At 29.9% G+C, this 26572-nt stretch overlaps 6 protein-coding genes across 8 annotated transcripts; 3 read left to right on the top strand and 3 right to left on the bottom strand.

Annotated features, from left to right (window-relative positions):
• Positions 1–66: 66 nt before the first annotated feature.
• LOC145743856 (secreted frizzled-related protein 2-like) lies at positions 67–4022 on the bottom strand. Of its 2 annotated transcripts, XM_082561915.1 has the most exons (6): positions 3930–4022; positions 2627–2895; positions 2009–2154; positions 1698–1877; positions 834–914; positions 67–724 (listed from the first exon to the last, which is right to left on the bottom strand). In XM_082561915.1, exons 2-6 carry the CDS (start codon positions 2869–2871, stop codon positions 411–413), a joined length of 966 nt encoding a protein of 321 aa, XP_082418041.1. In that variant the 5' UTR covers positions 2872–2895; positions 3930–4022; the 3' UTR covers positions 67–410. The 2 variants fall into 2 exon arrangements, with proteins under 2 accessions (XP_082418041.1, XP_082418050.1); XM_082561924.1 differs by lacking the exon at positions 3930–4022 and having other exon boundaries at positions 2627–3277.
• A 1444-nt stretch (positions 4023–5466) lies between these two features.
• Positions 5467–6981, top strand: LOC145743872 (uncharacterized). The gene has a single exon (XM_082561935.1). The coding sequence runs from the start codon at positions 5766–5768 to the stop codon at positions 6579–6581; it is 816 nt and encodes a 271-aa protein (XP_082418061.1). The 5' UTR covers positions 5467–5765; the 3' UTR covers positions 6582–6981.
• On the top strand, positions 6925–9141 carry LOC145743845 (ras-related GTP-binding protein C-like). Its single transcript, XM_082561904.1, has 7 exons — positions 6925–7186; positions 7334–7537; positions 7626–7825; positions 7912–8026; positions 8091–8233; positions 8477–8622; positions 8752–9141. The coding sequence occupies exons 1-7, from the start codon at positions 7025–7027 to the stop codon at positions 8892–8894; spliced, it is 1113 nt and encodes a 370-aa protein (XP_082418030.1). The 5' UTR covers positions 6925–7024; the 3' UTR covers positions 8895–9141.
• Positions 9142–11430: 2289 nt separating this feature from the next.
• LOC145763971 (uncharacterized) lies at positions 11431–15063 on the bottom strand. Of its 2 annotated transcripts, none has more exons than XM_082575527.1 (12): positions 14989–15063; positions 14648–14783; positions 14300–14391; positions 13947–14198; positions 13786–13874; positions 13214–13710; positions 12990–13157; positions 12639–12834; positions 12515–12562; positions 12378–12454; positions 12201–12304; positions 11431–11823 (listed from the first exon to the last, which is right to left on the bottom strand). In XM_082575527.1, exons 1-12 carry the CDS (start codon positions 15046–15048, stop codon positions 11701–11703), a joined length of 1842 nt encoding a protein of 613 aa, XP_082431653.1. In that variant the 5' UTR covers positions 15049–15063; the 3' UTR covers positions 11431–11700. The 2 variants fall into 2 exon arrangements, with proteins under 2 accessions (XP_082431653.1, XP_082431652.1); XM_082575526.1 differs by having other exon boundaries at positions 12990–13160.
• A 917-nt stretch (positions 15064–15980) lies between these two features.
• On the top strand, positions 15981–19356 carry LOC145763974 (sodium/bile acid cotransporter 7-A-like). The gene is made up of 8 exons (XM_082575529.1): positions 15981–16334; positions 16905–17011; positions 17145–17260; positions 17488–17638; positions 17805–17888; positions 18035–18200; positions 18370–18498; positions 18726–19356. The coding sequence occupies exons 1-8, from the start codon at positions 16190–16192 to the stop codon at positions 18899–18901; spliced, it is 1074 nt and encodes a 357-aa protein (XP_082431655.1). The 5' UTR covers positions 15981–16189; the 3' UTR covers positions 18902–19356.
• Positions 19357–19812: 456 nt separating this feature from the next.
• Positions 19813–25022, bottom strand: LOC145763972 (band 4.1-like protein 5). Its single transcript, XM_082575528.1, has 11 exons — positions 24748–25022; positions 24362–24463; positions 24081–24208; positions 23841–23938; positions 22925–23045; positions 22678–22765; positions 22398–22556; positions 22023–22177; positions 21776–21894; positions 21431–21542; positions 19813–21321 (listed from the first exon to the last, which is right to left on the bottom strand). The coding sequence occupies exons 1-11, from the start codon at positions 24931–24933 to the stop codon at positions 21234–21236; spliced, it is 1356 nt and encodes a 451-aa protein (XP_082431654.1). The 5' UTR covers positions 24934–25022; the 3' UTR covers positions 19813–21233.
• Between the last annotated feature and the right edge of the window lie 1550 nt (positions 25023–26572).

Consider the following 26572-nt stretch of genomic DNA (forward strand, 5'->3'; position numbering starts at 1 on the left):
AATAAAACCTCATTAAAACGTCAGAACTGTTAAAGTTGTATTTATTTATTTAAAGGAGAAATAGAAAGTAGGTGCTACAATTTTTGCTTTTCAATCATTTATTTAATGAAGTCTGTTTTCTAAAGATCATGTTTAAATAAATAGTTAAACCCTCAGTTTTAAATACAAAACAAAACCATACTAAACATGTTTTTACAGTATAAGCTGTTATTTAAACAGCTTTGCATCAAAATTCTATTAATACGCGGTTTATATTCAAATATACAAAAAAGGCACAGTTTAAATGTTAAATAAAGTTAACTGAACATAACGATAGTTAAAAATACTATCGCGTTTGGACCTCCGACAGCCTCTACACTTTGCTGTATAATGTACGTAGTAGTAAAGTCCAAAAAAGAAAAAAAAGCTTTTCACGTTTGCGTTGTCGAATGTCTTGCTGTACATTTCGTACGTTTGGCGCGTTTAAGGTCCTTTTTCGCTTTTTTATTCCATTTTCTTATTGTAGTCACCACCAAATCCCTGCCTTCTCTACGGCCAGTCACCAAGTAGGCAGATCTGTTGTTTTTAATCACACTACATGTACAGTGAAGGCCGTCGTGCATCCAAAGCGAGTTTTTTTTGACTGGCTGAGTGGGCCACCGAAAAGCCCGCCTAGACTTTCGATTGATATAAATGCGTGTACCGCCTTTGTCAGATGACACTCGTTTGATCTTTATTTTCATAACTAAAAAATAATTTGCTAGTTAATTGTCATATAGGACGAATTATTTGTCTTTTAAAGTTTATGTTTCGCCAAAATTTGGCTTATATTAACTCTTAACCAAAAAGTTTACCAAAATCGAATGTGCAGTATTTCTTCTTGAACAATGATGCCGATTTTTTCTGCTTGCAAGGAAGGCATGTTTTCATTTTATCTAAAAAACAAAGAATAAATGTAAGCAATGACCCAAACATTCAGCTTGTGTTAGTACTTTTACTTTTTCAATATATTTTTAGGTTTTGCGTAAACCCGTGTCTAGGCTACAAGCGAGATTTTTTGTTTGGGATTACAACTTGGGCGTGGCTAAGCTTGATGTTGATTGACGCGACTTGAACTGTGGGCTATGGAATGCCGATCAATGAATTCCAAATAAACCCCATTGGTTATCAATTAGAAGACGTAAGCCTTAATGATAATATCAATGAAATTAAGGCATAGCGTGCGACCTGACTTACGAGCAGTCTAGTACGGCCAAATCGCGTGATAAATTTTGCGTGCGTTGCGTGCTAGTTGTAATGCCACCGTGAATACATTGGGCCTCAAACTAGTTAATTGCCTCGCCTTACACAATATTGATTGTTACACTCTCTGTAATTCAATAACCAGGGTGTAACACTTGAAAATCAATGCAGCTTTTTACACACCTTCGTGCAAAACATGGTCTTGATAATATTATTATAAAAATTCCCAGATTTAAATACTGGTGTTGCTTCCGGAAAACAATTTTAATATATTGGCAGGCTATTCATTAGGTGAAATATTAAACTTCGGTATTATAATAGTAAAAGTCCAAATTTGCTATTAATTTTTAACAGCTATCGATCAACATTAGTATTTTTTACTATGTTTTTTTGCTATGTTGTTTTTAAAATACAGGTCTTGGTTACAAATTTAAAAACAAAACTATGTAAAAAAACATTTTACGTGCTTAACTTACCGCTCTTTGCAGAATAGAGGTTGTTGACTTGTATACACATTTCTTGGCTGCCCAAAACAGGAAACTTGGTGCAGTTAAATATTTCTGGCCATGGATAACCAAATTGAGCCATTGCTGGTGTGCAAGAATTGCGTACTGATTCGCACAACGATCTGCAAGGCTGAATAGAGCGTTCGTAATCTATCAAAATTACAGAGATTTATAAACAAATTTTCGTCAATGATATCATACTGCTGACAAGTGTGTTAAATTTCTAACGAGCACTTTGTTAAATATTTTAAACAATTATCAAATTACAGGTAGTTAATTACCTGGCATACACACAGGTGCATACAGCGAACACAAAAATATTCTTGTTGCGGAATGGCATCCATACGATACCAACGGCGGCCAGGAACTAGCCTGTTCTAAGATCTCTCGCATGGTAAGATGTCCCAAAAGGTTTGGGACCCGCATTCTATACCAAAATATATTTGATTACAAACTGGCTATTTTTAGTTACGATTATCATTTGAACAATTCTAAGAATAAGATTTTACAAATTTTGTTAAAAACAGGAAACTGAACCCTTCACCACACCGCAATTTTATTTTTTAACTAAATACTTAATAAGCAAATATTTTTTCGTCTAACAGGTGGACGTTTTATAATTTAACAGGTGCTATTAAAGCATATTATATTAAAACATTTTGCTTCTTTCAAAAACATCCGTATATAAAAATAAAAGCGTAGGAAATTTGTAATAACCCCTAATCCGACCTGTTATTCTCGCTTTATAAACCATCTGCTATTATATCTACATTGTTCATTTTGTTCGCTAATACGTATACTTGTAGGTTTTACAGATAAATAGCTATATAATTTAAATTTATTAAAATTATCCTTTTTGAATAAATTAATCAAATTGCGTTGCATATTATGTGATTTACCTTGAGTATTCGAGACCGTGGCACAGGCCAAAATCGATCGGAATTGTTTCGCAATTTTTGGTATTTTCAATTCTGCGTTCTGAAAATCGATCAATGGGTGAAACAACTGAAGGCCGGGTCTGAATATTGACACTGGCTCTCTGGGATTTTCTTCGGTTGCTTTTTACGACTTCTTGGCTAGTGCCAGCTAAACTTTTGCCAACGAAAGCATACAATATAATATACAAGAAGCAGCAAATATCCATGATGACTTACAAAATGGTCGAAAACTTTAAAAAATATGTTATTTATTTTAACGGTAATTTCTTTTCTAATTTCTATATATTTTAATTTTAGATAACACAATAACAGTTTATTAAAATTAAATTGACTTAAGTTATAACAAAACTGTAAATTATGTTTGCCGTGTTTTATCTTGACGCATTTATTTTAATCTATTTTCAAAGCGATTACTCCCCACATTTCTAAATGTAATCTGTGATCTACATCCTCTACTCGACAGCCACTACAATACCATCACCACATTAAGCTTTCAACAGATCAGCTAAAAATGCTTTATTATTCGTAAGATGTCTCGAGGGAGTTTGTTCTGTAAATGGCGACTGGAATCACTAGAGAAGCGGCGCGGTTATAGTAAAGTGGTCGCACGATGTAAACAACATTCTATCCGGCCTGAATGACACAGCCTTTAAATATTGTGAACGACGACATTTTTTTATCAAATATGTTTTTTTCGCTGTTGCTGACACGCTTACTACATATACACACATTCACTTTCAATGGCTTTTGCGACACTTCGCCCGTGACCGGTTCCCTTTGTTTCGAAGGAAGTTACGTGTTTGAAGGCGTGCCTTGTTTCAACACCAAAGATGAGATATTAATACGTTTCCTAATTTTTATGTGCCTGCTAGTCCGCAACATCACGCCGGATAGAGACTGATTTATGTTGCGATGCCACGACGGCTACGCTGGAGCGGTAGCGCGGCACATGAAAGTTCAAAAAAAATCATTCTTTTGTCTACCTCGCCGATAAAGCAAGTTCAAAGGGAGTTTCACATTCGATTCTTTTTTAAAATTCTGATAACAAAATACTGAACGTCTTTGAAAACATGTGGCGTTTTTATCCCTTTTCTCCTTTTGAAGTTTTTAAATCATAACAAAAGCAAAAGCAGGCAATTTTCGTCAATATCGCTACATGTAATTCAGAGTTGGGTGTTTGCATAGCAACTATGTTTATAAACAATCTTAAATCCAGCCTGTCTTGACTTAGCTCATTTGCAATACAAAGTTACAACAGACTTACGGTGTATACACGAGTGCCGGTAGTAATTTTCAAAGCAACCTGTAATTCGAATGTCAGGTGTTCTGTGTCATCTGACATGCAACAACAATAGAGCTTTGTTTCGTTCTAGTTGTCACGGTTCAAATGCAATACAGATGCCCCCAAAGCATGCTTTTAGTTTTGTTATAATAAAATAAAACCCCGAGTACCTGCGCAGCATCAAAAAATATCTATAAACCCTAATTTAAGAGATTATAAAAAATTACTTATTGTCTTACGCATATAAGCTAGGGTTTTGGGACATTAGACTTGACAAAATTGATGCATAAACCCCTAGTTTTTATTGAAGCCACGCGAAGGCTTGTTTACTTAGAGATACGCGCGATGTAAGATTGTTTACGAAACCTGCTATTGTTCTGATGAAGATGTTTACCCAGCCTGTGCACTGGAGGTGATGCGTGGAAAGCGATCAAACTTTAAATTGAAAGTCACGATGTGGGTATTTACAATTTACACGCTCAGCGAAATCTTTAAAAATATTTTGCAATATTTTTTATACTCTTGTAATAATTGAGGGTCTATTTGTTTAACCCTAAAATATATCATTTCGTATGTATAAGGCTATTGTGTAGCCCAACTTAAAAATATCTAAACTGTAGCACTTTATAAATCTCATATTTGTGGTTGTTTTATTCATGTTTCGCCATTTCATTTGTAAAATTCATGCAGCTTTTAAAATTTTAACCACGGCTTAGCTTTCTGTTACACTGAAAACATTAAATGTCAACAACCACGTGCATCGTAAAATTACAAGCTCTTTGTACTTTACAGATAAAATCGTAATTGTCACGCCGTAAATATAAAATTATATGTTACTATTCTTATAGAGTAAGCTATCGCGATAATCTAATTCAATTTGACAGTAATTCGCCTGTAGTAAACCGCAATTAATAAAATAATTGCATGGGCGAGCTCGAAAAAAGTTTAGAGTGTTTTGCACCGTGCATTAATTGCGTTGTGATATAATGTTTAAAAATAATAAAATGTTAAAGAACCCTAACTGTTAAATTGGTTTTATTGGTTTTCTAGGTAAATGCTGTAACAACAACTAAAGTAACACGATGTTAGGTAAAAACTTGTGAATAAACAAAACATTTTATTAGTAAAATACATATGTTAAATATTACCAAAATAAAACCAAATATTACGCGATGTTAATTGTTATTGAAATTCCAAAACATTTTATTTTTATAACAAAAAATACATTGTAGTACAAAAATGTTTAGAAAAGTATTTTTTTTATCCTCGATTAAAAAATCAACAACGGAGATTAATTGTTGAAATAAAAATTAAATTCAGGTAAATTTAATTTATTAAAAGGAACTTTTTTATTAATGTAATGTTAAAAATAAACTGTTAAACGATACATTTTATTTTGTCACGAATCACATGACAAGTCAATTCAAAAAAAAGACAAAAACAAAAAAAGCAAATACTTTTTTTTTATTATGCTTGAATGACTGCATTATTTTGCTATTACATTATTGGAGAGGGAATCGTTTTCGTAGCAAACTGGGTCTATAAACGCGGGAAAGTAACAATAGTTTATTGAAAGACTAGAAAAAGGCGTTTTTGCTTGCTATTTAAATTAAAAAAGCTTTCTAATTAAAAATATAAAACAAATACATTCAGACATTGCATTCTGTGTTATTGACTTACAAGTTTTAAACAAAAAGTTTGGTATATATAGTTTCCTTTTAACATCTCAACACTCCTTATACTGTCAGACTGTTATAGGAAAAAAACACTATTTGATAGAACACTTACCAGCTTACGGGCAAACAGAACTCAAGAACTATGGATAACGATTTGACGTTGTCACCTGCAAAAAGAACAAGATTTCAAACCAGAAAAAGAGAATCTAATAGCAAATATTTAAAAAAAAGTAATTACAGTGATTTGCGAAGCCCTTTAAGACATTCAAATGAGTACAACGAAAATGTTAAGAATTCAAAAAAAAGCTATAACCGATCACGAAGAAAATGTTTTCAAAAATCGTTGGAGGAAGAAAATGAAAGAAAGTGTTTTACTCCCCGTTCAAGAAGAATCGAAGGAAGGCTTGGCGAAAAACAGGTTCAGTCTGAAGGAAAAGCCAGTGGAAATTGGTTGGAACAAATGGAAAAATCCAAAGAAATAGATGAGGAGTTGGAGATATACAAAAGAAAAAGCATTGCAAGAAAATCTGAAAGTGAATCAACAACAACTGAAGAAATTGAAGACGATCCTGTGGTTTTATTGAGAAAAGAAAAACAAATAGAATACGGAAAAAACACATTGTCTTATGATGCCTATCTTGAACAAGTACCAAAGCACACAAGGACTCAATATCATCCAAGAACACCTAACAAGTTTTTAAAATGCAGCAGGCGATCATGGGATAGCCAAATAAAGATCTGGCGTAAAGCGCTTCACAATTGGGAAAATTACACAGAAGAACAAAAACTGAAAAATAAGCAAAAATTTTTGGTCCCAAATGAAGGAGAAAAGGCTTTGGAGAAAGATTCTATGATCTATGACCTTCCAACTGACATGAAACCTCTTGGAGAAGATGCGGAGTTGGAGGGGGATGTTAACCTGGAAGAATATGATGATGATATTCTAGAACTTATTTAAAGTTATAAGTTCAACAATAAATTGACTTTGTTATTAGAAGACACATTTCAGTTTGCATGTGTTGATAAATGTATCTTTACTATATATATGTCTGTTTTTCATATGTCAGGTTATATATAATTTTTTTGTTAGTGCTATGCTTTAACTTTGACAATAGCGTACAGATACTTGATTAAATTTTTTACTTTCTTTTTTGGGCTGGGATTTATTGTATTTCATTTTTTAAATATTAAAGACACATTTTGGTAAAAAAACATAATAAAAATGTATTAGTTTCATAAAGTTTTTGGTACTAGTTTCTAAAAATTATGGTCAACTTAGTATTTGCAGCTGCAACGTTTGTGGTTACAAAATTTCAAGTACTGTTTGTAGATTTTATCTTATTTTTTTTGTATTTTAGCTTTACAATTAAGAAATTTTAAAGTTGTAGACTGTGTATTGTTATGGATTCTCATGATGGTTTTAGTGGTTTACCAGTTGGATCTATGCCAAAAAACTTTAGTTATGTCGAAGAGGACGAAGCCTTAACGGTTGCTATAAATGAAGTTAAACCAAGAATATTACTGATGGGTTTAAGACGAAGCGGAAAATCATCAATACAAAAGGTATTTCATTTTATGGTTTTTATGTGACTTTAAAACTTAGAAGCTTTGCTGTCAATTTGTAAGGACTGATTTTATATTTTGAATGATTTCTTACGTAGTTGTAGGATGTGACAGTATTACATAATAAATATCATTTTCTTATTACAGGTTGTTTTTCATAAAATGTCACCAAATGAAACACTGTTTCTTGAAAGTACATCGAAAATAATAAAGGACGATGTTTCAAATAACTCCTTTATTAATTTTCAAATTTGGGATATACCTGGACAGATAGATTTTTTTGATGCCACCTTCGATGTTGACATGATTTTTAGGGGAACTGGGGCTTTAATATTTGTAGTTGATGCCCAGGTAAAAACTTCTTAAGAAGAGTGTTTATACAGTTTGCGATGTGTAATACTTGTAATACTGTATTATAACCAATAAATTATCACTTTAGGACGAATATATGGATGCACTCACTGTTCTACATCGAACTGTTACTAAAGCATACAGAGTTAATCCTCACATCAAATTTGAAATATTTATCCATAAGGTTGACGGTTTATCCGACGACCACAAAATTGAAACTCAACGTGACATTTCACAAAGATCTACCGAAGAACTGCATGAAGTTGGATTGGGTGACCTACATTTAAGGTATACATAATGTTAGATCTAATTTAAAAAATAATACATAAAACCCCCATTTAATAATTAGGCAACATAGTTTTCCATATTTTTAGTTTTTATTTGACCTCGATATATGACCACTCCATTTTTGAAGCTTTTAGCAAAGTAGCCCAGAAACTCATTCCACAATTATCAACCTTAGAAAATCTTCTTAGCATTTTTGTACAGGTATGCCATAAGATTGAAGTTTTGGCATCTCACAATACCTAAGAATCTTATTATTCCTTTTTAGAATTCTGGTGTTGAAAAGACATTTTTATTTGACCTTGTTAGTAAGATATACATTGCCACTGATGGATCACCCGTGGATATGCAATCCTATGAACTGTGTTGTGAGATGATAGATGTAATGCTAGATACAGCTTGCATATACGGGTAAACAATACCATCAAAATTTTTTTTGGGTACCTATGAAATATACTAAAACAATGGATCGCAGGAAATGTAAAAAATGCATAAATTTAATCTTTACCCCATTCCTTTACCCATTCAGAAAACACTCAAGTCGTGTAATCCATGCAGCCCGTGCATATCATTTGATTCTGTCTATTTTATAGGTGTTGAATTTTTTTATTTAAAAGGCCTGCTTTTATTTTTAAGTTAACTTTTAAAATTTAGAGATGATGAAGCAGAAGGCCCAATGACAGAACTTGACTGTGCGTGTATTATTCGACTAAATAATGCCACCATACTGTATTTAAGGGAAATTACAAAATTTTTAGTTCTGGTTTGCATTCTAAGGGATGAATCTTTTAACAAACGTGGTAAGTATTTTATATTTAAGAAAATCAATAACTTTAATTTTTAAAAAGAAAAAATGCTAAATCAAAAAAAAGTAAACAATCCATTTCTTATACAGCTTTGTATATTTACAAATGTGATTATTTTTTAAGGTATTATTGACTACAACATATTGTATCTTAAAAATGCCATCCATAGAGTATTTGATGTCAGGACCAAAACCAAATCGAATGGACAACTATCTTTACAAGAGGCCACAAATCGTTTACAAATTTCTAATTCAGTAAACACATAATTGTTAACAGAACAAATCTGTAACCTATTTAATTATTGGCTTACATTTGACATCAATAATGTTGAACTGTGAAGTAGGACTCGGTTGGAGCTTTTTAATTGTTTTAAAATCACTATTGTTCCAACTTTTTTAAACTACTGTATTTGAAACTATATGTCAGTGCACCAATAGTTATTACATTTTGTTTTAAATTTATATATATATATTACTAAATACTAAATCACATAAATAATTTTATTTCTAGTTATTATTTAATATTGTTTTTATATATTTTCATACATTCAATTATATAATTATTATGAATAAAACCTACCATTTTCAAAATATTGATTGTGTGATGGAAATATATTTTTTTATTTTAACTAATGTAACAAATACCTACTATATTAAAAGTGCATTGTTGTTACTGGTTGAATATATTATAAGGTTAAATTACATTTTTATTTAGAAATGGAAGAATCTTAATAATAATTCATTGCTTATTTTTATTTTTTATAAATTGTGTCAATTTATAAACTGTTTTATTTAATTATTGTAAAATCCTGACCTGACACTCCAGAGTAGAAATGGAGAACAAAATTAAAATTACTCGATTTCTCAAATCCAAGTTATTAAAAAAAAGGTTCGATCGAATTCCAGTACTCGGCTATGACGTCATCGATTTAAATGTCAAAAAGCGCTAGTTGTTATGCTAGCGCAATTCAGGTATAAGACAGCCATTTTACTTTTTATTTATTACAAATTCACACAAAATTCAATTAATAGCAATAAAATTAAATTGTAAGAACAAAATTTAAAAAATAAACATTTTTGTTTACATTTCTACATGTTTTGACTTCAAACGATTTTGCAATGGCGAAACTACAACCCCGGATAAACTAAATAGGCGCTCAGATGAATAACTTGTAAAAGGGCAAAACAGAATGAAATGTCCAAGTTAAACAACGCAGTGCGCTCATTGAGATGCTTCGCACAAAACTCTAATGGACACTTGGCGTCGTATAATGTAAATAATATTGCTTGTGATTGTCATAACTGTAAATCTCAACGCGTGCCGTCAAAGATGATGCTATCAGTTTTTTGCTAATCGTCCATACACCACGATGTTTCAATTCGTGAATCTAGTACCAAAGCGCACAATTGAGTGTCGTAAATGATGTCGTTGTAAGACATGCTTCACGGGGTTGCTTTTCACCTTGTTTGGACACTAAAAATCTGTGATTTTTTTTTAACGGCCCAAAAACTACCAATTTTAAATAGTTTGTTATTATTATTTTGGATTAAAAAAATATTCATTTTTTTCATAAAGTAATTTTGTAATGGTAGCAGTTGAGCGATTGTTGCATTTTTATTGCTTAGTTCAAGGGTAGCGATTTCAAGTATTTTTAGAACGATTATCGGAAACTTGCGTATGTCTTTTAGTTCGTTACATGCCAACCAAAGTGGGCACCAAACCGTTAATGCGTTAATCGTCGATTAACGAAGTTGATTGTTGAAATTTAACTTTTAAGTTAACTTTGAAAATCATCAACGGATCTCTTAACTTTCGTTACATTGATGTGCTTCCCATAGATAAAGTACGTAAGTACCAAAAATGTCTTAAATATCGAATTTTATGGGGTTCATTGAAATCTTACGATTTAAAAAAAGGTTGTTTTCGAACAGAAATTCGCTACAAAAACGAATTAGTCGTTATAATATAGAAGTTTACTCGAAACTTGACTTTAATAAGCAGATAGACATGTTAATTTAATAAATTGTATCTACAACCTTTTGAAGATAACTTGTATACTTACATCGTAAACGGTGGCGTAACAAATTAAAAAATGTGACGAATGTGGCGCAACTTTGCTGTGTAACAAGAATATGAAGCAAACCTTGACGTTATTTTGAAAAGGTTTGTTAATGAAATAAAACTGTTGAGTTAGAGTCACAAATTGTTTTTTGTAGTCGTATAAAAGTATCGCTACAAAAAAGCGTAAAACTTCTAGCTTTTCTGCGTAAATTATATTTAATATCTAAAATAATCCTTTGTCTCTCTAATAAAACGTGATTCATGCAACTGGTATTCTTAATTTCGCTTTAAAACACAAAAAGAATTACAGCGTTCTTAGTAACTTCCAATACATTCGTATTTAAGTAACGGTTTAGTTTTATCGAAGTTCACGATTTTATGAACGGAACACCCGTTATCAAAGTTGATTTTTCAAAAAGTTGAGAAATACAATTAAATCGTTACAATTTATTTAAAAATACGTAAGATTCGGAAGCCGAGTACCAATAAAATTTTCGACGAGCTCGAATCCTAAAAAACTTTAATACTCGTATTAATTACTTAGATTCGCCCTATTTTTCAGAGTATGTATTAACATGCATAATGTCATAAGATTTTTTAACGTTATAAAATTAAATATAAGTTACCCCACTCTTATTTATAAAACGATTTTATTTCCAATGTAAATGAGATTTTTTAACAACAAAGACAACAAAAACTACACTAAAATACACATAACATAGATAACTAAATTAAGCCATGATTAATTAATTTATTCGGATACTAACATCTATTTAAAATAATTTTGACACGATGTTGTGTTTTGTGTTTTGTTGAGCTGGCTTCTAAAATTTACTGGCAATAAAATCTGCATAGTTTGTTAGTTAAATAGCTGTAAGCAAATGGAGGTAGCGAACAAATGATGTTCGGGGAAAGTTGCAAGATCCTTAACAAAATTTAAGTAAAAAGTTTAAACAAAAGTGTTAAAAAATACATCTAAAACCAAATAAAACCCCAAATAAAAAATGTTGACTAAATCTTAGGTGATTTTAAGGCTTTTTGAATTAACTCGTCTCCTGATCTTTTGTGTGAAAATTTTTGCTTTCTTCTGTTTTCATTTAAAGGAGGTGACGAAGTACTTGGATAGGAATTTTGCTTTAAAAACAAAATCAAGTTAATTTACAAAAACCGGCAGCGTGGTGTAGTGGTAAGAACACTTGCTACCACACATGCATCATTGGTTCAATCCCCATCTTATGCTGTGGGGTCTTTGAGTAAGGCGCTATAAACGGTATGAACTTCTGCTGAGCCAGCACTTAATCAGCAGTATAATTAACGGGCAATTATAATCTATATAATATCCCAAACTGCTACAGGCAACTCGAGACTGGGTCGGAGTAACTGATGTTACTCTATGTATAAGTTGCACATCTGACTTTTCCACATTAAGGATAAAGAGATATACAAAAAAAAACTTCCATGACTATTAAATGCTTATCCAGTTAGTATAACAAGGTGATTATTATGCCAACCTTGGTAAATGATGTATTTCTTTTTAGAATGTTTACCCTCGATAAAAAATTGTTTTGCTTTGGTTCTTCTTCAATTCTTAAGGCTTCTTGTATTACAGTTACACCTAAAAAATTAGATGTTAATTTTTTTTACCTAAAATTTATACAAGGCCTTGTATATATTTTTTTATGTTTTACCTTCTGGAACTTTAGCTTTCCACTTTGTGTTTATCAAAAGATCAGGCTGCACTAATTTCTTTACTGGACTTCTTGATCTAAACAATAAAAGACTTAAACTTGAAGCAAAAATTAATTTACACTTAAAAATCGCTTACCTTTCATCTTCTTTTTGAGAACTGTTAAACATGTCCATTGGCGAAATACTAAACATTAGAAGTTATTTATTAAAGCATACAAAATTATAGCATTGTAATTTTGAAATTTAATTGAGGGTTTTACCATTTTACTGGTTGAAATTCAGTATTTTTGGTATTGGTTTCCGAATCTAGTGGTCTTAGAGCGGAAAATCGTGATCCACTTAGAAGAAAAGTGCGACTGGGAGCAGAGTTTGGGCGAGAAAATGCATCCTGATCCGCAGCACTAAGGTGTGACATCGTTATTCTAGAACCTCCAGCATCGATAGTGGTTTTCATTGCTATTGTGAGAAATATTCAATTTTACACACGTCAAAATGGGTAACACTGTTGTTTTTTAAAGCACACCCTCTTTATTAAAATTAAAAAACAAACCCTTCATGGTTTTGCTTACATTTATTATTACTATCAGTTGAAAATGAAATGCAACACAAACCTGTTGTTGGAGATGGAGCTGGTTTAAATAAGTCCTGGGAAGAAGGAGATTGTGACAAGTTTACTACATTTAATGTGGCATCATAATTACTACACATGTTACCGGTCATACTCTTAAAAGGGGGATCATCAATTAGCTCAGAAGGCAATTCCATTCCAATGTTATAAACTGCTAAAAAACAATTGTTAATAAAAAAACATGCAAGCTAAAAATAAATATCTAACCTTTTCTGTTAATGGAATTAATGTTGTTAGAAATAGCCTCATCAAATTGCAGCTTTCTACTAAAAGAGGACTTTTGAGTAGTGGATGCACTTTCTGGTTGCTGTACCTCAAAAAATCCCTCCAAGCTGTCATTATTGTGGCTGCTACTTGTCAATTGTGAATCACATAAATCATTAAATGATTGTATAGACACATCAAGAGATGAGTGATCATATTGAGCTTTCGGGGTGTTTATCGATAAAGTCTGAAGCTTCGTAAAAGGGGTTTCCTTTAAGCGACTGGAATTTTGTTTCTCATTAATTATAGACAAAAGAATTGGTGCCTCATGAATTGGTGTAACTTCATGCTTTTTCTGAGTAGATTTTAGTTCTTTAACCTCATTTTCTAATTGCTCTGTATACTTGTCATTTCTTTCAAGTGCTTTTTCCAGTTGTGATTTCTGCTTTTCAGATGCTTCCAATCTGGACTCCAATGTTGCAACCGTCAGCCTTCCAAATCTAAATAAAACGTATAAAAAAAATTAAAATTAAGTTTTACTAAGGTATTACTATAGTTAATAAATCTTTTCATACTTTGCTGGTGATCTTGTTAAAAACTCCATTCGAATTTTTTGATTTTCTCGTTTTAAATCATCATTTTGCTTCATCAAGACTTCGTTTGTCTAAAAATTAAGTCCATTTTACCATTATTAATCAAAATTAATGTAAAAATTAAAATATTTTACAACACCTACATTTCTTAAGTCACTCAGTTCCTTTTTTGTTTTTTTGTAAGTTTTTGTGGTCTCTTGTAATCGTTCAGAAAGGTTAGCCAGCATGTCCATATTACTGGCATGTTCACGACTTCCACAGTATTGAGGTTCAGTTTTAACAAAATACTCATTTGATGTGCAAGGAAGGGATTGAGTTGATTTTAACTGATCATTAAGTGCATTATTTTCTTGTTTTAACTTATCCACAGCATTTTCAAGCTGCAAAATCTCATCCTAAATATTTAAATAATAATTATAAATAAACTTAGCTAATTATGTTAATTCATCTTAAATAATAAAAATATATTATAAAAGTAGAAACTGAAGTCTTAAACCTCATATTCCTTTAAAATTAATTCAGAACGAGCTCTTCTTAATTCTTTTGATGAAGTTCGATTTGTTCCTTCACTACTTTCAACTACTCCTCCTATAAGAATGCAGTCATTTAAATAAATATTAGTTTATTGTGAGAATAAGAAAAACAATGCATATTTTTTGCTTTTGTAGAGATTTAATTAAGAATTTTAAAGAGGGTTGATCTACCCACAAAAAGAAAATTATATTAAAAAAATACTAAAAAGAAATTTTGGACCATTTATTTAACTAAGTTTGTATTTTTTTTTTATTTTTTGAGTTGAAGTAAAAAAAATTATCCATTGGGCCTCAACACAAAGTTTACTAACCTATAATGCGTCGGACTGGACTATGTGGTGTTATTTCCACTCTGCATGTTGGACAACGACTATTTTTGTCAAGCCATAAGTTCATGCAAGAACTACAAAACACATGGTGGTTTGAGCAAGTAACTGGCTCCTTTACCTTTAAATGAATTAGAAGTATTTACTTTTTTGTTATCGTGAATTTTAAAATTGCTTGATTAAACTTAGCAGCGTCAAAGTTGGCCACAATCTGACAATATTCGATCTAAACCATTATAACGATATCGTTAAATAAATATCTTAACAAGTTTAATGACATTAAAAAACTACACAGTAATAAAATATTCAAAGTTGTTTATTTTTACCTTTCCAAGACATATTTGACACGAAAGAGGAAGAGTAAAAGATACCGAAGATCTCATCATTTTCCCGCCAGACGCATTGAATAAGAAAGACAATAACGACCTTTCAACTCTCCTATTCGCGTGTGACGTCACAATTTTACAATTGCTTAAAATGTTGTCGATTCAGTAAAACTCATTTGGTTTCTGTTTAAGCTACTTATAAATGCCATGAAGTCGTTAATTTACAGTTTTTTATTAAAAAAAACTGTAACCAGCACGATAGACATTATGCTAAGAAGACTTTACTTGTATGACAGCAACTTAGGAAGATTAATTGTATTTACAAACTTTTATGTTATATACCAAATATTAAAAAGGCTTTTAAATTAAATTTATTAGAGGGTGTGGTTTTTATAACTAAAAAATAAAATTTGTCACTAATTTTTAATTCCCCGACTCTAAGGCGAAAAGAAAACACCACCGTTTACTTTTTGGGACTGTAAAACAAAAATAGTAAACATTTTAACAGCTTAAAAAGTTAACTTTGTGTTGTATGTTTAAAATCGATCCTGTTACAGAAATTATTATTATTCTGTTAGCAACAATAAGAAAGTTAAATTTTGTTTGTTTACTTTCGACGCCACAGACCGGTTTTACCAGCAACGTGGATAAAGTTTATTGGAAATATAATAAATTTCCATTAGTAAAACCTTTAATCAGTTCCTAGTTATAAAATAGTTTTTCTTACGTTAATTAAAAAAAATGGAGAAAAGATATTAGTAAACATTATTTTAATAAGTTTGGTTAAACATGCACAAAATTGCTTTAATGTGTTTATAATACCATAAAATACCTAAAATTTAGTAATGTTAATGAAGCGTAACTAGCAGATGATGTAGTAAAGTCACAACTCGATCAGCTGATTTGTGAAATCTGTGTTGCGTGAATTAAAAGCTTATAGGCAGTAAAAGCTTATAAGTATGTTGCTATTTAGTTAGTTTTAAATTTGTTTGAATAAATTTTAATGCATTTTTTGTGTATACAGGCATAATTGTGAATTCAACTTGACACGTTTAAAATTTGGCAGTCTTGTCTTCTGTTAGTTGTTAGTGGTAGTAACGGTTGTGAGTCTGTGAGTTGTGACTTAATTCTACGACTACGATCTGGCAATTTAAATAGGGTTGCAACATTTACACACTTATTATAATCATTGTATTAAAAGATGAATTGGATAAAGTCAAAATCGTATGCTGGGTTGCAGGTTTCCGGTTCTTTTCAAGAAAGAATTGTAAAGCATTGGTTTATTATCGGAATTGCGACTGTTATTTTACTAGCTAAAGCAAGCCCAAAAATTGGAGTTAAAGGAGGTATTTTTTTAAAATGTTTATAGTCAATTATTTATCAGCATAAAATATAAAAAAAATTGAAATTTATTTTGTATTATTTTGGTGCAGTATTTCTTTTTTTTTTTTTTTCGTTTATATCTTTATCCTTGATGTGGGTAAGTCGAATGCGCGACTTAAACATAGAGTAACATCAGTTACTCCGACCCAGTCTCGAGTTGCCTGTGGCAGTTTGAGATATTATAGATTATAATTGCCCAGTAATTATGCTGCTGATTTGGTGCTGGCTGAGCAGGAGTTCATACTGTTTATAGCGCTTTACTCAAGGGCGCTACAGCATAAGATCAGTGGGGATTGAACCCACGACCTCATGTGTGGTATAGCAAGTGTTCTTACCACTACACCACGCTGTCGGTTTGTTAAAATATTACCCCACATCTGGTTAATAGTTTTGCATTTTTTTAAATATGTCAATAGCATCTAAAATTGGCAATGGCACATCAATGCTGGATCTACGAGTATTGTAACATAATATATTAATGAAATGGTATATATATCATTTAAATTTTACATAATTTTTTTTTTGTATTTTAGGACCCTTAATGCCAGAAATCACTGTTAAATATATTGCCGTGTCATTAATTTTCTTTAATAGTGGATTATCTTTAAAATCTGAAGAACTCAAAAAAGCTTTAATGAAGGTAGCAACTGCTTACATCGACTAAAATAACCTGTATTAACATATTTTGTTTTTAATTAAAATTTTGTATATATATATATATATAAATATAATCACATTTTCTATATTAATTTACAGTGATTTCAATTATTTAGGTTCAAATTCATGGATTTATTCAAAGTTTTACACTTTTATTTACTCCTTGTTTCATGTGGGCTTTACTTCATTTTTTTCTAAACCAATTTTCGTTAAACGAACATCTACTGCAAGGGTGAGATAATAAAGTTAAAAAATAAATAACAAGTAAAGGCAAAAATTTTCACATGTAAGTACTACGAAAATGTTATTAATAAAAAGATTACAAAATTGACCATGCTGCAGTTCATACTTTAAAATAGAAGTAAATTTACAGGCCTTTAGTTTTTATGTTTTATTAGTTAATTATTCTTATTGCCCCGCTTGTTTATTTTGTGTGTAATTTATATTTATTTTACTTAGATTACAGGTTGTTAGTTGCATGCCACCCCCTGTATCATCTGCAGTTATTTTAACTAAAGCAGTTGGGGGAAATGACGCTGCTGCTATTTTCAATTCGGCGTTTGGTAGTTTTCTAGGAATTGTTGTTACGCCATTGTTAGTGTTTTTATTCGTGAGTACCATTTTTAATATTGTTTTTCACATGCCAATTTTAGTTAAAAAAAACTTTATTTCATTAAATTTCAATAATTTTTGATTTATTTTGTTTAAATTATTATTATTAAAAGCCTTATTTTCTAAGTTTTTTTTTTTATATAATAAATTAAAATTTGTTTTAGATGGGATCTTCCTCCACTGTTCCATTTACTCACATTTTTTTTAGTTTGTTTATGACTGTTGTTGTTCCTATTATTTGTGGCCAGGTAAGATTTAGAATATAAGAATATAAGTTGTAATATGCAAGTAATTAAATTGCTTACTCGCCACAACATTTTATTTCATTTAACTTAAATTCAGGTTTTTTATATTTTTGTTAGTTGCATGCATTTTTATGTATTTTTTTTTTTAGATTGTTCGACTTTTTATAAAGGGTTGGTTAGAAAGAACAAAGCCACCATTTGGAACAATAGGCAGTCTTGTTTTACTGCTTATTATTTACACAACATTTTGTGACACTTTTTCCAATACCTCCCTCAATATAAATAAGTTTGACCTTTTGGCAATTGCTGCTACAGGTAATTATTAAATTTTGTAAGTTTATCTTTTATCTATTATTTAAGTTATAAAAGTAATGTGTAAAATATAAAAAAATATTGTCTGGGGTAACATGTAAATTTAGTAAAAAATTGTTTATATAGTAAAATAAAGATTAAAACTAAAACTTTTGTTTTTTTTAATTTTTAGTATGTTGTGTTCAGCTATTTCTGTTAGGTTTAGTGTTTCTTACAACAACTCGCCTGACATTTTTAAATTTTAGTCCAGCTGATACTGTTTGTGCAATGTTTTGTGCAACACATAAATCACTTACACTGGGTAGGTTTATATTATTGTTTTTAATGTTTTTTACCTTTATTTCCAGTTAGTTGACATATATATATATATATATATATATATATAATGGAGCTTAAATACAGCTAGTAAGGCAGGCAATTGACTAGCGGTAAAAAAGTTACAATATCTAAAAATTATTTTTTTATCAATATCTAAAAAAAAAATTATTATATATACATGTATATTTTGAAACTTTTATTTTTGATTAGGAATTCCAATGATTAAGATTATTTACCTTGGATCAGATGCTCTTTCCCTCATTTCTATTCCTCTGCTTATTTATCACCCAATGCAAATGCTTCTGGGAGGACTTCTTGTCCCCACTATTCAATCCTGGATGAAAAGAACAGCCATCACTAATGAAAGTCTACCTGTAAAAATGTAAATTTATTTTTTAGTATATACTTAACATATGAAGCATATTTTTAAAGCCAAAAGTAGATTACTTTGTTTTGTTTATATATATATATGACTAAATGTGTATTAGAAATATTGAACAAACTTATTTATTTAAAAAACCTAATATATGGTAAGGTGCTCTATTTTATTTATTAGAAATTATTTTATTTGGTGTCTTTGTATTACTTAATTTTTTTGCCTTTTTAATATATCACAATCTATAGTAGCTTGTTTTGCGAAGCTTTTACACCTTACTATTCTTATTTAAGTAATATGTAGAAATACTTTCTTTATTTATTGTTTTTTTTATTAAATATGCCCATGCAGTTAGATTTTAGCTAAAATTTTGAAGTTTTTTTAACATATGCACTTTATTTAATTTTATTGTGGGTAAAGTTATATTTTTATGTTCAAGTTTGTTATTAAAAAACTGCTATTACATATTAACAATAATATTTGTAAAACATAAAACATTGTCTTTACTCGTTTTATATACTTATGTTATAACGCCAATATTATTTTTTTTAGAATATATTATGTAGTTTAAATTACCATGTTAAAAACTTTTTTAAAGAAAAAATAGTCAACGGTCAATTAACTATGGGATTTAAAGGATACTTGACTTAGGTCATTTTCTAGAAATTTAGTAGTTGCCATGTCTTGAGTAAAAAAGTGCTTTTGTAAATAAAGCAATTTGTGATGAAAAAGTAGTCACGTGACATATCTATGTTATTGTACGATAATCGAGTAGTGTCTTGGTAAGTAAACTTTTTTTAATGTAGTAGATTCACTGTTATAAAAAATACAATCGCCTATTAATATCTAAACGCAATAGTATTTTTTAAATGATAACATAAATACTTATACCTGTTTCTGCCTATAATACAGTCTCGTAAATACCTAGCAACACGTCAGTTGTATTAAGTAATCTTGTTAAACACACAATGAAAAAATACAATGCACCATAAAAATAATATGCAACAACCGATCGTTTTTTAGGCTGCTGTTGATACGGTTTGATCTGTAAAACACACATCAGACGTATTCACATAGGTTATATAATATAATTACATTAAAACGTCTGTGACAAAAATAAAGAGACAGTCAGTGAAGTGGAAAAATATCGGCAAGATAAGAACCGAATGTAAACTAGCAAAATGCCCTACGAGAAGTGATTGTCCTAAAAACAACAAAAGGGTGCAAAATTTACAACACAGCTCAAGACAAAGTGGTACCGCAAGAGTGCCGCAATACTAAAGTGCCCATATAACACCTTACCTATTACTGCCATGACTAATATACAGAGAATTGTTTAAAATTTACAAGCACGCAAAACAAGTAAGACTAGGCCCTAGGCAGTGAAGCACGTGCGAACGTATATATAAGGGCAGACAGCCATAAAACCATTTTGGGTAAAAAACAGCTTTTGCTAAAGAAATGCTGTGTTTTGCATAATATATGAACATACACTGGCGATAGGGCGGCAAAGAAAAAACATGTACCACATTCGTTAAAAATTCATTATCATATGTACCATTAAAATTTTAAACCATCAAGGTCGTATCAAATCATTTAAAAAAAAGCTTAATACAGAAACAGTTGAAGCAAAGTGCATAACAAAGATTAAAATTTTTTTTAAGTACCAAGCCAATTCATTAGAATTACAAAAATAATACACAGATAAAACGCAATTATTTAAAAATAGAACCGATTGGTCAAAACAAAACCCAGTTTCAAACTCAACAATATAACTGCAGTCTGTTAAAACAACTATGCACCCTTTCATGATATAGGAAAGGGTGATAAAAAGCACATATATATAAAATGCATACAGAAAAATTGGTACAATGAGCAGATAAGTAAAAAAAATACGTATATACAAAAAAAGGTGGTAAATAAACCTTTATATGACTTAAAGCTCTTCACATTTATGCAAAGCTTATATGTTACTAGTTATTAAACAAAGAAATATAAACGAAAGTGTAAATGTTACTCAACAGGTTAGCCATAATATCGAGTACCATAAAAATTAAAACTGGCAATTATTTTACAGAGTTTTAAGAATACGTCACAAAAAAACAAAAAATATAAAAGTGTTAAAAAATGGAAAAGCACTATTTTAGTGTGTAATGTATGAACAACAACCATTGTATAAAAATATACCATTATTTATAAAAAAAAAACATGAAGGACGCTATTATAATTATTATATCAACATAGTAAGAATTAAAAAAAATTCATTACATGATCATTTAAAAAAATTAAAACTGTTTTGTTAGAATTTAGAAACAATAAAAATCAGATCAAATACAAAATGGTTAAACTTCAATCCCGTAAGCTTGCCTAGCACTAGCTCGACTGTATTGTGGCTTTTGTCCATTGTTTTGTTGATTTGGTGGGTTTGATCTGCAAAAATATTAAATTTAAATAACATTTAAAAATAAAACCTAAAAATTAGGCAAAATAAAAATAACAATTTAAATTAAAAAATGATAGTATGCTGTTATAAACCAACCTGTTATATTGTTGTTGTTTTTTTATTGGTACAGATGGAGCAGCAGGACCATGTTGGGGAACATATCGGCTAAATGGCTTATCTTCTGTGGGTTGCGGTCTTTGTTGCATGGCTTAAAAATTTTTTTAAAATGACTTACAAATAAAAAATAAAGCAAAATACAAAAATTCTAAATAAATTTAACAAATTTTTAAAATTTTAGTTTAATTGAAGAAAAAAATCTCCATAGTGTAAAATGGGAATTCTCTTTCTCAATATGACATGACAAATAGGCATTACATAATAAAAAATTTCTCATTACCAATCATCTTCCTTAACCTACAAGTTAATTATTAACAGACTTACATCTTTTAAAACTTGGCCTGCGTGAATATCTTTTACTAGGCCTTCTTTCAAAGTTGACAGATTTTCTGGGACCCTGATTGCGGGTAATTTGAAATTCAGTTCGCACACTTGGTCTAAATCTGTTTAAAAAAAATAGCTTTTTAGTCAAAGCAAAAAAATTTTTAAAACCAGTAGTATTTAACTAGTACAAAGAATAGTGTGTAAACATAAAAAATGGGCTAAAATTAATTTTTTGCCCTTTACTTACGTCGAACCAAGACGAAGCATTTGTTGTCTTTGTGGTCTGTTGACATTTTCCTTTAACCTAAAGAAGGCATGATGTTCAACCGCACACTTCCACAGATGTTTACAAGCTTTAGGATGATCCAATCGAAATACAAACGTATGTTCCTGTTCCATTCCCTGTGAACCAGAATTACAAAGCAAGCGATAAAACTAAAGTATCTTACATAAGCAAAATAAAGCATACTACTAATTTAAAATTAACACAAAACCTTAAACTTAAACAATTTTAAGCAAAAAAATTAATAATAAATTTACTGTATATAACATATTTATTGGATTAGGTATAGAATAAAAGGGTGAATACACAAACTTAAAAATGTAATTAGATAAAACTTACTCTGTCGTCATCTTCTGTAACAACTAGTAAAAGTCTTTTTCCTTTGAAGTCTAGTTTCTTAATCTTAGGCCAGAAAAATAAACCAATTTTTTGTTCGCCCTCGAATACCAATACTCCTGTAGGGGTAAGACCTAAGCTGTACTCATTTCCATCTTTACCCTGTAATACATACATAAATAAAAAAAAGAAGATTTATATCTGACATAATTTTGTATGTAAGTGCAAAAGGTGTAACCCAAAAAAACAATAAAGCAACCCGACAATGGTAATTTTGCCATACCTTAACTTTGTGCATGTCAACACCATACATTTCCCTCCACTTTGCAATATTAAGATAATTCAACTCGGCTTCGGCAGGTGTCTGTCCCCTTAATGTCCCGAAAATTTATAAATACTTACAATAAAAAAACAATAGAACCCTTTGCTGGTATAATACATCACATACAATGATAATAATTACATTAAAGCAAAGCAATAAAGCTAAAGGTATAAATATTTTATTAAATAAGTATTTAAGGTATTTATACTTTGACTTCTTGTATGCTTCAACGACTGCTAACTCAAATGTCTCAGTTTGTTCAGGAACAAATCTAAACTCGGATATTAAATATGGATTATGCACTTCGGGGTCATAGTCACCAAGTTCAGCTAAAAGCAAATAATTAATGCAGCATTATGACTTAATACTTCTACATAATTAACATGTGCTAATCCGATTTATCATATGTTTACAATTATTGTTATCAGGGTACGAATTAACGTTTAAAAAACGATTCGCTAAAAATGAGGTCGCATTTTTAGAGTAATTATTAGGTTCAAGTCATAATATTTGTTTTTTTGTAACACTTGACGCGTTGCGTGGCATTTTTAAAATGTAACGTATTGTTAAACAATCGTTAAGAATATTTCGCACAAAAAACGATACATTTTTGATTACTTTAAAGCTGTGTTATGCATTTAAAAAATTGCGCAATAACTAAACGAACCCGAGAGTGATGTTTACGCATTGCCAAACATGGAAAGTTATTGTTATTAAATGCCCTATAGTAACCTACATTTACGCAAGATTATGTTGATGTAATTAAATTGTTCGAAACCGGTTTAAAATAGATCGAAAAATACACAAATACACACAAAAGTTTTAATATTCCCTGAACCTTTTTTGGTTGATTCGCTATTTCTAATATATTTGCAAAAAACGATTCGCTAATTTTAAAAAACGATTCGCTTTTAGCAAATAGCGACCCGTTATTTCGTTCCCTGGTTATGTTAAGCAATAAACAATAAACATTTAGGCATTAACAAACAATAACAGTATACAAGACTTCATGCTTTACCTTATTTAAAAAGCTATAATTAAATTTTTGTTACAAAACAAAATTGGCAAGTAAAGATATAAAATTGACACATTGTTAGTAAATTGAAACTATTTACATAACTTACATTGTAAAGCATATCCTGATAGCTGTACAGCCACATCAAATGGACAAGGAAGTTTTTCTTGAAGAATATCTTGTTTCAGTTGTAAGAAAAACTGGTACCTGTTTTTCAAGGTGGGTAAAAAGTTTAGGTAGACCTGTTTAATGAAGTTGAATACTTGTTTTTTTATATATAATATATAACCTATATGATGTTTAATAAGGACTAAGGGTATGCACTTTGAAATCCAAGCTAAAAATTTACCGAGTTAATTCTTCTTGTAATAAGTTGGGTTCAGATGAGTAGAATTTTACCCGAAAATGAAAAGTGTAAGGTGGCCCAATTTTAACTTGTTTTGTAATCCTTTTAGTTTTATCAAGCCAGTGTGGTACCTTTACAGTTAAATTTGTATATATGTAAAAAGAAAAAGTATTTTACACACCTAAAAAAGTTATCACTAATAACTTTTTTTAAATAACAATATTTTATCAATTAACTTTCTTTTTTTTAAAACATGGACTGTTTGGTATTAAACAACCTAATACCTGATTGACATCCATAAACTGTAAACCAAAATAATCGACTTCTATCAAATCCAAATGATAAGAGATAACTTGCTGGTACAAGACTTCACCCAGAGCCTTTTTCTGTTAAAAAAACAAATAAATAATTTAAACAGCGAAGTACAGGAAGTATTTAGATCAATCACGGAAGTGATTCAATTTGGGATTCGAGAATTTTACTAGATTATCTTACGAATAAAGTTTCGAAATAAAGGTAAGTCTATTTAAAAAGTACAATTTTAAAGCCGTATTAAACAAACAATTTAATAGCAATGTATATAATATAAGGTTATTTAACAACCAAAAAATGTATTTATTAAAAACAATATTAAAACCAACAAAGACATTTTAATATAATGAAAACTTACAGGTACATCAACAGAAACATCAGTGCCATCCAACAAAATTACTCGTGCAGTAATAATCGATTTTCCTCTTTTTCCATCTGGAGCTGGAATGTGAATTCCTGATTCCGAAACTCCTGGGCGATTTGTGGCAGCTTTTGGTCGCCGCCTGCCACGGCGACTAAATGTACGCCTTAGTAATCGCAGCATTTAACCTTTACTGTAAACACTTAATAACCTTTAACAAAAGAAACATAAAGACCTAATTCATAACATAATATAAACTTTCCATGTAAGAAAAGTATCTATGAAATAAACAGGATTAAGTGGATGTCAAAAAGATTGAACAGATTGCATGAATATAAATGGGTTACGTTTAATCCATGCAATTTATTCGGCCTATTTAAAATAATTGGATTAATTTAATTCAGTACATTTTATAGGTATATACTCCATAAAAATGTGCATCTGCAACCAATTTTTATACCATTAAGAGCTTACGTATAATAAAGGTACTGGGTTTGTAATATTTAATCTAATATTTAATAACAATAGCTAAAAATTTTAATCACAGCCAAACCGCTTTATTAAAAATAAAGATATATGTAATCACATTTTGTATATACTTTATTTAGTATCTCCTGACTGCCTGATTATTAATACAACACTTTTGTAAAACTTAAAAATAGTTAAAAAAAAGTAATTTTGCAATTCGAATAATTTAAAAAAAAAGATGTCTGTTGTTTGCAAAGTTGCAAAGTCTGACAAAGTGTAGAACCAATTAAAAACTTAACTAATTTACATGTTGTTTCAGCAACAAAACGTTAATCTAAAAACTAACTTTTATTTTTCGGTTATAGCAACATTTTGTCTTAATTAAAACACATTTAATGCTTGGTTAAAGAGTGTTTCTTATTATAACAATAGCTGTATACGTTAACATTGGCAATTGCTTTATATTTTAAGCCTGCAGGCAGGAATAGGGCGAAATCGGTAAAGGTTTATCAGTGTTGCAATTTTCATTATGTCTTGTGTTTTTTTTTAATGGCAACATTAAAATTAATTAATAATAATAATTTTTAACATAAATAACACAATATACTGCATTTTTTTAAATTTTCAAAGTATATTTTTAAAAAACTCAACAAATGTTGGTATTACCAAAAAAAAAAATTTGTGCTATAAAACACGTTTAATGTTTGGCAACACCACAATAGTCAAAAGTTATTTTGTTTTAGGAAACCAAAACTAAACTACTTTGAAAATATAAACTGGGTAATTTTTCTTCAATGCCTTTTTTAACTTTATGTTATTTTTTTATTATTATCATATTTTAAATTTTTTATACTTGTACAGTAGTATAAATTTTAATAAATTAACTAAAAAACTTCGTTAAAGGTCGTTCAAATAACATTTATAAAAAAATATTTATGCTCTTATCATTATTTATATCATTTTTCTAGACAATATTAGTCGTTTAATTTACAATGTATTATTTATTACGCAATAAGAAAGATGCAATTAAAATAATTACGTAAGATGTAAATTATTATAATAAATTAAGGTAAAATTTATGCCGCTAGAAAGCAATTTTATTTTTAAACCAACCAGGTTAAACAAATCATTTTTTTTAAAGATAGCAACATAAAAATGCAAGCCATTTGCGCAGCATGTTTTCAAACATTAAATTAAATTGCGGTTTAATATTCCTACGATAATTTTTGCAAAGGAACCTATGTAAACATTGGCATAATTATTATTTACGCTTTCCATTTACACGCATCATATCTTGATTTTTTATCAGCTGATTAAAGTAGTTCTTTCTAGCGCCACCTTGTAACGCCAAAAG

The sequence above is a fragment of the Corella eumyota genome, chromosome 1 (genome assembly GCF_963082875.1).
Source record: "Corella eumyota chromosome 1, kaCorEumy4.1, whole genome shotgun sequence".
Lineage (NCBI taxonomy): Eukaryota > Metazoa > Chordata > Ascidiacea > Phlebobranchia > Corellidae > Corella > Corella eumyota.